The 12,136-nt window shown below is 39.8% G+C and overlaps 1 protein-coding gene across 2 annotated transcripts in view; it reads left to right on the forward strand.

The window, feature by feature from the left end:
* The first annotated feature begins 399 nt into the window (after nucleotides 1-399).
* Nucleotides 400-12,136, forward strand: part of rnf150a (ring finger protein 150a) — a 137,916-nt gene continuing 126,179 nt past the window's right edge. For both annotated transcript variants that reach the window (XM_060851350.1, XM_060851349.1), the window contains exon 1: nucleotides 400-1,511. In XM_060851350.1, the coding sequence (XP_060707333.1) occupies nucleotides 1,058-1,511 (454 nt within the window). In that variant the 5' untranslated portion in view covers nucleotides 400-1,057. The remainder of the gene's footprint in view (nucleotides 1,512-12,136) is intronic.

Consider the following 12,136-nt stretch of genomic DNA (forward strand, 5'->3'; position numbering starts at 1 on the left):
AGGAAAGTGAAGTTAGTTGGATAAATTATGGTATTACCGAAGAGCAGGGCAGGCTCTAGGGGTCAATTCGGCTACTCATGTTTCCCATTTTTAAAATAAACTCAAAAAACGTCATGCTGAAAAGCCAATCATGATGAAAGACAGAACGGAAACGCATGTAAATAATTGTTTTAAAACAAAAGAAAAAATAAGTTAATTGAATTAAAAACATGAAAGGCGGGGAGATTCGGTGTATTTGTGCGGAGTTAATCTTTCGAGTTCAGTGTGATTTATTATTTCGGATTTTCGGCATGGGCAGTATTTTCCGTTTGTGAAGTGATCGTCAAGTGTTCGGGAACCGAGAGAAACCCGAGAGGGCGGGTGGGCCTTCGGAATCGGAGCAGCAGGTTGCAGAGCCCTCCCCCCGCCCGCCCGCGGTGGGAGGAGGACATGCAGATGCATTTTGTTGTTGTTGTTGTTGTTTCAGTCTCGCACCTTTCCCGGGTGCGCGAGTACGTCAAGAGGCGCTGCTGAAGCTCGGCGTCGTGCGCGTGACTTGTCCGGCGGTTGCTGCCGGTCTCCGGGGAGATCCGCTCGCGCGCGGTGGCGGGGGGAGGGAGGCCGGGGCCTGGAGAAATCTCAGGCTGTCCGCAGGCGGAGCGGCCCTGCCTTTCTCCTCGTCAGTGTGAGGCATGGATTAATGGTTCCGTAATTATTTCCTCCCCCTCGCCCCCGAAAAAGGAACTCCTTCCTCATGGAGCGAGCGGCGGTCACCTCGACACCATGAGCCGCCTTCCTGCAGCAACCGCCGGATGGATGGGCCTCGACGACTATAAATATTAACCATCTATTTGGAACAACGACAAAAAGTTTTTTAAAAATCTATTAAAAATAGATCGATACATCTCACATGAAGAGCATCTTGCGCAGGAAGACGGGGGGAAAATACATTTTTTTTAGTCTTCCAGCCCTCCCAACCAAAAAAAAAGCTCCCGGTGGACGACGGAAAGTGAGTAACGGACAGTAAATTGCCGACTGTTAAATGTAAAAGTCGGTTCTGGTTGGCTTGTTTTCAGTGATGCCGGTGTCTCTGGTGCAGACCTGCCGCAGTCTGGCTCTCTCAACATGGCTGCTGTCTTTCTGCTTCGTGCATTTGCTGTGTTTGGACTTCACGGTGGCGGAGAAGGAAGAATGGTACACGGCCTTCGTCAACCTCACCTACGTGGAACCGGCCACCTCCGAGAGGAGGTCGGAGAAGAGCGAGTGTGGCCGTTACGGGCAGCACTCGCTCAAGCAGGACGCTCGGGGCTTGCTCGCCCTGCCCGCTCAGCACGACAAACTAGCCTGTGACCCCCAGGCCAGGTTTCAGCTGCCCCCCGACTCGAGCACCAAGGGCTGGATCGCACTCATACCCAAGGGGAACTGCACTTTCAAGGACAAGATCCTGCATGCCGCCAGGCAGAATGCATCCGCTGTTGTCATTTACAACATGGGGGCCAATGTCAATGAGACCATTACCATGCCACATTCAGGTGAGCTGGTTTGAGAGGACGGGAGAGCAATGAGGGGTTGACATATTGGGTACAATACAGTTAAGTAAACTGTAACCCCTATGTATCTTTCACCGGCAATAAGTTAAGGTTGATGTTAAAATATGTGTGTTAATCTGGAACATTTTCATACAGTATTACAGGAGATATCTTTTGCATTTCATCCGCAGAAGAAGGAGCTACAACTGACTCCCTCCAGATATTTTCTTGTCTGACTCAACAGTCGCAAACCATTGTGATACCCCTCTAATTATAACATCGTTTTGCACAATTCTGCGCTGATGCTAATCCAAAATCAAATGCCAGCTTAAATCATTAAATTCATTTGACTTTGTTATAATACCAGTGGAGTATTAGGATTGCTGTTTGCTTGACTGTAGTTGCCAAATTTTGTAGACTTAAAGCAACTTGCTGCCACAAAAATGTAAATACAACATATTTTAATTTTGAAACAAAGTTCAGTTAACTTTAAATATACTGGAGGATATTATCGTTTATTATCTGATAGGTTTAGCATTAAATTGGATTGTGTAGTCATTTTTATTAAGACCTAAGTAAATTAGGTAATTAAAATTGTTTATAATGCTGGTGTGCAGTTCATTTAATAGACAAACCAAAATTGGTTCAAATAAATCTCAGTAGCAAAGCTTGGAAGTGTAGTGATAAGTAAGGAAAATTAAATGTGTGCAGTTGATCATGCCACTCTTATCTGAAGTTTGCGAGACAGCTTTGCTTGCATGAGATTTTCTCATCTCATAGCCCTCCTTCATTTCATCTTTTTTTTTGATGGATAAATATGCAGAATTTTTCCTTTATTCCTCTTTTGTTCCTTTGTGGCTAATAATATACTTTTGTTTTGTATAAAATTGCAGCTAGGGCAAATTTGTCTAATTTTTATTAGCCACACAATATAAATGTTTAGGGGAGTTGGACAGATTTGCCGGCCCTGTCATAAGTATATCAAAGGGGAAAATTAGCATGCTGACTCTTATTAATCATCCTCTATACCGACTTTGTAGTCTCTCTAAACCTATTGATTGGCGCAGCTGGGTCATGCATTCCTCAGTTACTCCCTGAGCTGTAGACATAGTCATTCTTTGATTTTGACCGTGTGCAGAATCACAGAACCTTTACAGTCCAAAAGGAGACCTTTCAGCCCATCATGGTCCACACCAGTGTTTTCAATGAATAATTGACCTTGTGCTGTTTTCGAATCTTTCTGTAACTGTGCACGTTCTACCTTTTCAAATAATCATTCAGTTCCTTTTTGAATCCATCTCTCTAACAGCAAGGCAGTTCATTGCAGACTGTAACTACTCATGGGTTTAAAAAGCCTTATTTCTGATGTCATTTTTGCTTCTTTCACTAATTACCTTAAATTTGTGTTTTTCATTTGTGATCCTTTCATGAGTGGAAACATTTTTACCCTGTTTACTCTGTCCAGACCCCTCATGAGTTTGAATGTTGTAAATTTAGTCCCTGAGGCTGCACCACATTCAGAAAGGATGTCTAAGGGTGAGGGTCCTTGGCTCTTCTCACTGCTTCAAATATTTGCTGTTACACAATGTGGATGGAGCTTCTGCCCAAGTTACTGTGGACATGCTGGATGTATGACGTGCTTTACATTGAAATATGTACTGTGTACATCGCTGTTTTGTTTTAGCTGGCTGCCGTGTGTAAAACTGGCATTGCTAATTAATTGGAAACACATTCTCAATGATCCATGAGATGGCAATCTACCTCTAGTGGCTCAAAATATGGAGCAGGTACATAGTGTATTCTGAGAGCAAGGGAAGACAGATTTCAGTCTAATTGCCATCAGTTGATATAAGGAGAAGGATTTCTGAGGTAGGTTCAGGTCTGAAGCTGAGCTGGCTAATGAGTTTTGAGAAGATTTGTAGCTCAGTTGGGGTTCTGGATGTACGTTTGCTTGCAGAGCTGGATGATTCATTTTCAGATGTTTCACCACCATACTATGGAACATCTTCAGTGAGCCTTTGGATAAAGCATTGCTGATGATTCCTGCTTTCTATTTATATGTTTGGGTTTCTTTGAGTTGGTGATGTCATTTCCTGTTCTTTTTCTCTGGGTTGGTAAATTGGGTTCAAGTCAACGTGTTTGTTGATAGAGTTCCGGTTGGAATGCTGTGCTTCTAGGGATTCTCATGCATGAGACACTGAGCTGGTTAATCTCAGCCAGGAATTAGGTAGAGGATACACTACATTGAGTAAATGAATTGGGATGTCATGTCGCGGCTGTACCAGACATAGGCTCTTTTTGAAATAGTGTCCAGTTCTGGTTTTCCTGCTATATGAAGGATGGTGTAAAAATTGAAAGTGTTCAGAAAAGAATTATGAGGATGTTACCAGGATTGGAGGGTTTGAGCTATAGGATAAGGCTGAACAGGTTAGGCCTATTTTACCTATAGCATCGGAAGCTGAGGATGATCTTGTAGAACTTAATAAAATCATGAGGTGCGTGGATAGGGTGAATAGCCAAGGTCTTTTTCCAGTATAAGGGAATCCAAAACCAGAGTGCTTAAGTTTAAGGTGAGAGGGGAAAGATTTAAAAGGAACCTGAGGGGCAACTTCTCATGCAGAGGATGGCGCATGTATGGAATGAGCTGCCAGAGGAAGTGGTGGAGACTGGTACAGTTAATACACGAATAGGAAGGTTTAGAGGGATATGGACCAAATTATGGCAAATGGGACTAGATTAATTTAGGATATCTGTTCAGCATGGATGAGTTGGACTGAAGGTTCTGTTTCTGTGCTATATGACTGATCAGTGTAATGTGGTTGATAGAGTTTCTGATCTGTGTCCTTCCTGATAGGGTAGTATTTGCATTTTTATCATTGTTTCTGTTTTATCTGGCTAGGGAATTTTGTATAGTTTTGTGAACGTAATAATTGTTTGCATCATTTTAGTTGTCACTTCGCACTTGGAATCATGAAATAAGGAAGCATTTTTGAGACAATCAGTGTATGTTTTGAAAAAAGAATTTCTTTGCTCTAAGCACAGCAACAAATCCATTTCAAATCAAACTATTGCCAAAGGTTTATCATGATTTAGAAAGCTGGGGTTTAAATATTTACTTAAGGAGAAAAGACTAGACATTTTAGGAAGGTGTCCAACAATAATTAAATTATAAACATTTGATTCAAAGGTGAATTGAGTGCTTGAAGAAATCAGAATTTTCCTTTTGTAGAGATTAGATTAGACTTAGATTAGACTTACAGTGTGGAAACAGGCCCTTTGGCCCAACAAGTCCACACCGACCCGCCGAAGCGAAACCCACCCATACCCCTACATTACCCCTTACCTAACACTATGGGCAATTTAGCATGGCCAATTCACCTGACCCGCACATCTTTGGACTGTGGGAGGAAACCGGAGCACCCGGAGGAAACCCACGCAGACACGGGGAGAACGTGCAAACTCCACACAGTCAGTCGCCTGAGTCGGGAATTGAACCCGGGTCTTCAGGCGCTGTGAGGCAGCAGTGCTAACCACTGTGCCACCGTGCCGCCCACAAATATATAATTGAAACTAATTGTGAAATGAGATGAAGGAGTAAAATTTTGTATGGCAGCTGGATCATAATATCCCTGCAGTGCAGAAAGAGGCCATTCAGCCTGTTCAGTCTGCACCAACCTTTTGAAGAAAATCCTACCCAGATTGCTACCCTATCCCCTTAACCCTGCATATACCTGGACACTACGGACAATTTAGCATGACCAATCCACCTAACTTGCATGTCTTTGGACTGCTTGAGGAAAGTGGAGCATCTGGCAGAAGCCTATATTGACAGGACGAAAATGTGCAAACTCCATGCAGTCACTCAGGGCTAGAATTGAACCCTGGGTTCCTGGTACTGTGAAGCAGCAGTGCTGATCACTGAGTTCTAGTGTCTGGGAATGTGCATGTTGAGTGGGTTAGCCATGGATTTAAAAAAAAATCTACACAGGGTGGTCTATAAGTAGTGGTGGTGTTGGAGTCTGAGTGATGCTCTTCAGTGTGTTTCTGATGAAGAGCTCATGTCTTCTCCTGCTCCTCTGATGCTGCCTGGCCTGCTGTGCTTTTCTCGCATTACACTCTCAAGTGTGTTGGTATGTACTGGATGGCGGAATGGCCTCTTTTTCCACTGCAAGGATTTTCTGGTTTAAACATGAAAGAGGAGTTTAATGTATAGAAACAGCAGAAGTAAACAATGTTGCCCCTTCAATCTGCTGCCCTATTCAATTTTTCTCCCTCAATTCCACTCACTCCCCTTCTTTCTATTTATCCCTTATTTCTGTGAGATACAAAAATCTGTCTCCCTCATCTCTGAACGTATTCGACATTAAAGCATCCCAAACCTTCTAGGGTAAATATTTGCAACCAGGGAGTGAAGAAATCTCTCATCTTAGCCCAAAAGTCCTTATTCTGAAACCATTTTTTGTATTTCACTAGCTGGGGACTATCACCTCTGCATATCTATCCTGTCAAGTCCTTTCAGAATTCTCTTCCATAAATGATTTAGAATCTTAGATGTCACAGGTAAAGTTTTATTCCGAGGACAATTGGTGCATTCACAGGTCAGTTTTTGGAGCTACATATCTACATTGACAAGAATGAGCATTTTTGTTGTAGGTAAGAGTTTTTAGATTACTGACTCTTTATGACACTTACTGTACAATCATTGCAAAGAAATACATTTGTATTTCAGTATGCAATTTATTGATCAAGCAGAATTGTAATGGTTTCTCAGCTCCAAATAGTTAACTTTGAAGCCAATAGTAGGAACAAAGAATTTATAAATTGGCTAAATTTATACATTTTCTTGCAAGGTTGATGTGTCATTTGAGGTGTCGAAGGATTTTTCCCCTGTTTGGCTAATAACACTATCTCTCACTATCTTTAACAAGTCTTGCTCTTCAATATCCCATCATCAAATACAGTGAACTGTCTGTCTCACAGTGCAGTCAAACCATTGGACTGTTGATTTGCTAAAGGTTTGCTTGATCAACTAGGGAAAATATGATTGAATTGTGAATGACACTTTTAATTGGTCAAATATCCATTAATTAAGGATGTTTAAGATTTAAGATCTTAAGATTTAAAATGGCTGACTTAAATCCCACTAGATCTATTAACAATCCAAAGATCCTGCAATCCTCTCCCTTTCTTCTCTCCATATCCTGGGATTCATCCGATCAGGCCCTGGGAAGCTGTGTACCTTAATGTTTTTCAAGCACCAAACATCATCTCCTTAATGCTGGCATGCTGTAGGACATCAGCATACCCCTCTTAAATCTTACCATCATCTATGTCCTTCTTAGTGAATACTGATTTTAAAAAAACTTATTAAGGACCTCACCCATTCCCTCTGGCTCCATGCATGAATTCCCTTCTTTTGTCCTTGAGTGGACCTACCCTTTCCCAAGTACTCTCTTGCTGTTAATGTATAAAATACCTTGGGATTGTTCTTAATTTCCTACTTTCCAAGGACTTTTCATCGCCCCTTTTTAGCCCTCCTAATTCCTTGTTTAAATTATTTCTGATTCTTTTATGTTCCTTGAGCCTTGTCTGATTTGTTTCATAAGCCTTAGATATGCCTGGTTTTATTTTCTTTTTTGACTAAATTTTCAATATCTCTTATCATCCGGGATTCCTGAATCTTGCCATCTTTATCTTTTATCCTCCAGGAACATGCTGATCCTGAGCTCTGGTCTTTAAAGTCCCATCATATCAAATGGGATTTATCCTTAGTCACTCCCAATCTAATTTTTCCAGTCCCTGCCTAATACTGTTATAGTTAGCCGCCTTCCAATTTAGCACTTTCACCCGACGACCAGTCTTATCCTTATCCATAACTATCTTGAAATTTATGGAGTTGTAACCATCACTACCACCTTCATATTGAAATACCCTAGAATATCAACATACCCCCGCCCTCCACCTCCAAATCTTATTATTCCACGTCCTTGTCCTTAGTGACTACTGACGCGCAGTACTCACAGATTTCACCCATTTCCTCTGACTCCATGCATAAATTCCAGAATGAGAAGTAATGAAATACTCTACATCTACCTGGAAGAATGCAATTCCCAACAAATATTGACCAAGCCTGTAATGCCTTCTTCCCATGAATGATTTTTTAAAAAATGTACTGTAGAAATAAGAAATTTCCAGTTCTGTCACAGTACGAACATGTTCAATTTCCTATCATGTGTTTTTCATCTTGGAATCCACTTGACCACTTCCCTTCTACTCTGCTGAAGAACTTTGATATCATTCTAATTGCATCAATCACATTTCCTTTTACTCCCCTCAAAAAAATCAGCAAGGAAGATATTTTAAGCTTCTTATCCTTTCCTTGAGGATTTCAATTCTTTATGATTAATATGCACATTCCCTGTGTTCCTTGATGCATATTACTATAAGTTTACCAGGCAATACTTAATGTTTTTTTTACAACAGTCCCCACTGCTGTAAAATAGCAAATGTAACCCCACTAAGGAGTTAGAGAAGGTGAGTATAACTGTAGGACAGTTATCCTGGCATCAATAATAGGGAAAATGTTGGAGTTGTTTATTGGGGTCATGATAAAACAGCAATTGGAGTCAGAATTGGAGACAGTGAAGAAATGATTCTCAAGAATAGTTCCAGGGATGAAGAACTTCAATGTTGTATAAATTCTTGAGAAGCTGGTGCTATCCTTTTGTTTTGGAAAAGGAAAGGTTGAGAAAAGATGTGACAGAGGCACTGTTCAAAATCAGGGATTTGGACTTATCCAATTAGCAGAATGTTACCTTAGGTCGGTGCCTTTTAGTCATCTAATCAACAAAGTTAGTAACGACTCAGTGAGAAAAATGCTTTTTAAACAGTGGATCTGTTGAGGATTGAGGATCTGGAATGCACTTCCTGATTGTGGTGGAGCCAAATTTCAATCAAAATATTGGAGTGGATTTAATTATTTTCTGTAGTGTATTTTGAAATTCAAAGAGCATTCGATAAAGTATCACACAAGGTGATGATAATACAAAATTAGAACTGATGCATTAGGGGAATATTAATATATTAGCATAGGATGGCACAAAGGAAGGTATGGATCAGTTGATTGAATGAATTATTACTGTATTGTAAGGAGTTACTTAGTTGTCAATCTGCACTGCAAATAAGCCTCGAACAGCATAGGTTCAATTACCATGCTGGCTGAAGTTATCATGAAGGATTCTCTCTTTCTCAACCTCTCCCGTCACCTGAGACATGGTGCTCCTAAGGTTAAACCGCCACCAGTCGTCTGCCTCTAATGAGAGAGCAACGCTGTGATAACTTAACCTTTACTATGCTGTGAATTCTGGAATGTGGTTCATTCAGTTGTAAAGTATTATAATTTTCAATTGTAAAATGTCCTTCACAAACTCTCTATTGTTAGATAAGAGCTTATAACCGTGCCTGGATTAAGAAACCGAAGTTTGTAAATTATTTAAAATGCATGATGCTTTCTGACCTCCTTTTATCTCTGCCACTAAAAATGGGAGCTGGTAATGTTTTTGCTTCTATTAGTCTGTACATGTGTAAACATTACTCAAAACTGAGATTTTGATGAGTTGGTGTGCAGGTACCCAAGGAAGAACTAATTCAGTTTAAACAAAAACTAAATATGGATCTGGATCCTGGACTTTTTCATTTGAAAAGGATCCATTTGCATTGGGATCTGGGGTGAATTGACCTTTTTTTTTCAATAATTTTAGGTTTTATTCAGAATGTTCTAGTTGGCTTCATACTGTGTAATGTATCACAGTTGACAAACCAGGCACAGAGTTTTTGGAGCAAGTTGTTAGCTTGGGATCAGCCTGAAGTCACCTTAGTAAGATACGGAAGCTTATACTAAATAACTTATTCTCTCACTTGGGTGCAGAGCTTCAACCAGGCTGGGAAAAGGCACGCAAAAGCTATGTAACTTTAGGAATTTTGACAACATGGCATGAGATGTGAGCTGTACTGGGAAGTATTGATTTTGTTACATCTAAAATGTTTGAAAGGCTGCTCCTGATGTTATACTGAGAGATCTGCAGTACCTTTCTCATTGGTGTGACAACCTCATTTTAAGCATGTTTCAAAGACTTGGTTAGAGTATCTCTTTGACCTCCGTTCATGGAGCTCTTGCTGTTCCCACTGTCAGTTTAGCCATTTTTCTTCACGATACTACTGTTGTATGTTTACTTTTATATAATTTTGCACCTTCAGTCTTGTCTGTTGCTCCCAATGTTCCAGGTTCAAGTCCCGCTCAGAGGCTTGAACACAAATCAAGGCTGACACCCTGGTGTAGTACTGAAGGAGCGCTGAACTGCTGTTGATGTTTTCTTTCAGATGACACAGTAAACTAAGGGTCCATTTGCCACATTGGGCAAGATCCTATGGCATTACTTTGGGCATGCCTCCTTTGCTGTGCTTCAGTGTTCCGGCTGAAATTTATTGCTCAATATCATAACAGATTCTGGTCATTATCATGTTGTTGTTGTGGAAGATTTTGTTTTGAAAGCATGTTCACTGCCAGATTTCCTAGTCTATAGCAGTGACACACTTCAAAAGTGCTTCTACGGTTGTAAATCACTTTGAGACAGTGGTGGTCATGGAAAGTGCCATTAAGTCTTTAGTCTTTTCTACTTCCACTGCACCTTTTTATTCCCAATACCATGTTCTTAAAAGAAAACAAAGGCAATGTAGTCATTTAGTATCACTCTCATTTATTCAGCCTCTGTGTGCAGAGTTCCTTTTTGCCAAGCGAAACAACTAGAGTGGGAAAATCGAGGAATTTGCTATGATCAGGGGCATCATAAATTGAGCTGAGGGTGTAATTAAGCCCAGGTTTTGTGACAGTTCAAAGGCTAGACTATAAGAATCTCTGATCTCTCTCAATTCGGTGATTACATGATGCTGCCACTATTCCCTGGAAAGTTTTAGCTGTCGTTCTCATTTTGTGCACATTGCTTTATGTATTTTATTTCCAATCTAAACATGTTACACCTAATTTTATTATTTTTAATTCTCTCTTCTTTCTCAGATGGCTTGTAGAAGCAGTTCTTCTATAAAGCAATGGTTGCATTCTTGTGCAACCTCACATTATAGAAAAATCACACAAGCGCTATTTCTAAAGTGTTGGCAATGTGATCGCTTTACAGCCAACACATTTAAAGTTCATGCTTTAGAAACAGTGTCCCCAGTTCATCAGTTGGGTCATAGCGAATTCATGTTAACAAAATGCACGCTATTGCAGAACAACCTGTACCTGTTTGTTTTACTTTCTAATTGTTTTCTTTTCCTGCTTCTGTGTTACTTTGAATCACGTCACCAGCTTTTTTGTTTGCAGTAAGAAAATCCATCTATTTTGATTTAGGTGAAGCTACTCTGAAACCAAAGCTGGCTACTTTAACACAGAAATATGAACTACTTCTATAAAAGCTATTATCCCAGCCATGCACTTAACTTGCCTGTGTTACCATTTTTATACAGGAGGGAGTATGGCACTAGAAATAACCCTTGAGATAATTAAGTATCTGTTCTTTATACTTGTTGAAATATTTTTGCAAGGTCTCAATTACATTTCTCTCTTTAAACCATGACTTCTGAGAGCTCCTTTCCTTTTCAAATGCCTTTTACAGCTCTAAATATTTTTTACTTGGGAAGTCAAGATCCTGTCTATTTTTGCTGACTATAATCTCCAAATGGCAATGCCTTTCAACATTTCACTTCCTTTTTTGTTTTAAGCAACCATTTGTTTCAACTTGCTCCTGTTTGCTCAGATTGTAATTATTTGAGATACTCTAGTACAGTTTACCTACCTCTCTAATTTCAATCGAAGGTGAATTTTCATTGATCTTGTTTGGATTAAAACTTGCAATTTAATGCACAACCTGATTTTTAATTATCCATTTCATTTTTATATGCTTAGTAGTTATTGCAGTAGTTTCTGATCAGTCCTAATTCAAATTAATTTAAGATATTTACGATTAAACTGGATTGGTGGCCTTGATCTCCTGCATCATTTTCATGAGTATAGTTTGGTACTTTATTTTTGAACAAAACAGTAGTCAGCCAGTAAAGTCACTGAATTGAAGATGCATTTAATTCTGAAATGATGCCAGATTGACACAAGTTTCTTTTAACTTTATCATTTCATTTTTAAAGTGAGTGGCATGTAATTGCAACCAGTGCACAGTCTTGGTTCTATGGACAATCCTGCAATCTTTTAAACACCATTTTTAAATTTCTTGGTATTAGCAAAGAACGCATGGTTCAAATAACCCTTAATTAAAATTTGGAAACTGATGCCAATATTGAAGCTTTGTGCATTTGCAAGCATGAACATAGCTCAGTTGCTTAGCTGGAATATAGCCACGTGGCCTTATGAATAATTAGCATTGCCTTTCTAGTGCATTCATGCTATCATACTGTGTTTTCTCAATTATGTTCTGAATTCATATAATGAATGCACGCCTTTTAGCATCATTTCAAACAATAAGGTCAAGTAAAAAAAAAAGCTAGGCTAGACACTAATTTATATTGTTGTACAGGATTGCTGTGTTTGTCATCTTACAATTGCCTGTAACTTGATCCAC

This window comes from Hemiscyllium ocellatum, chromosome 36 (genome assembly GCF_020745735.1).
Source record: "Hemiscyllium ocellatum isolate sHemOce1 chromosome 36, sHemOce1.pat.X.cur, whole genome shotgun sequence".
Classification (NCBI taxonomy): Eukaryota; Metazoa; Chordata; class Chondrichthyes; order Orectolobiformes; family Hemiscylliidae; genus Hemiscyllium; species Hemiscyllium ocellatum.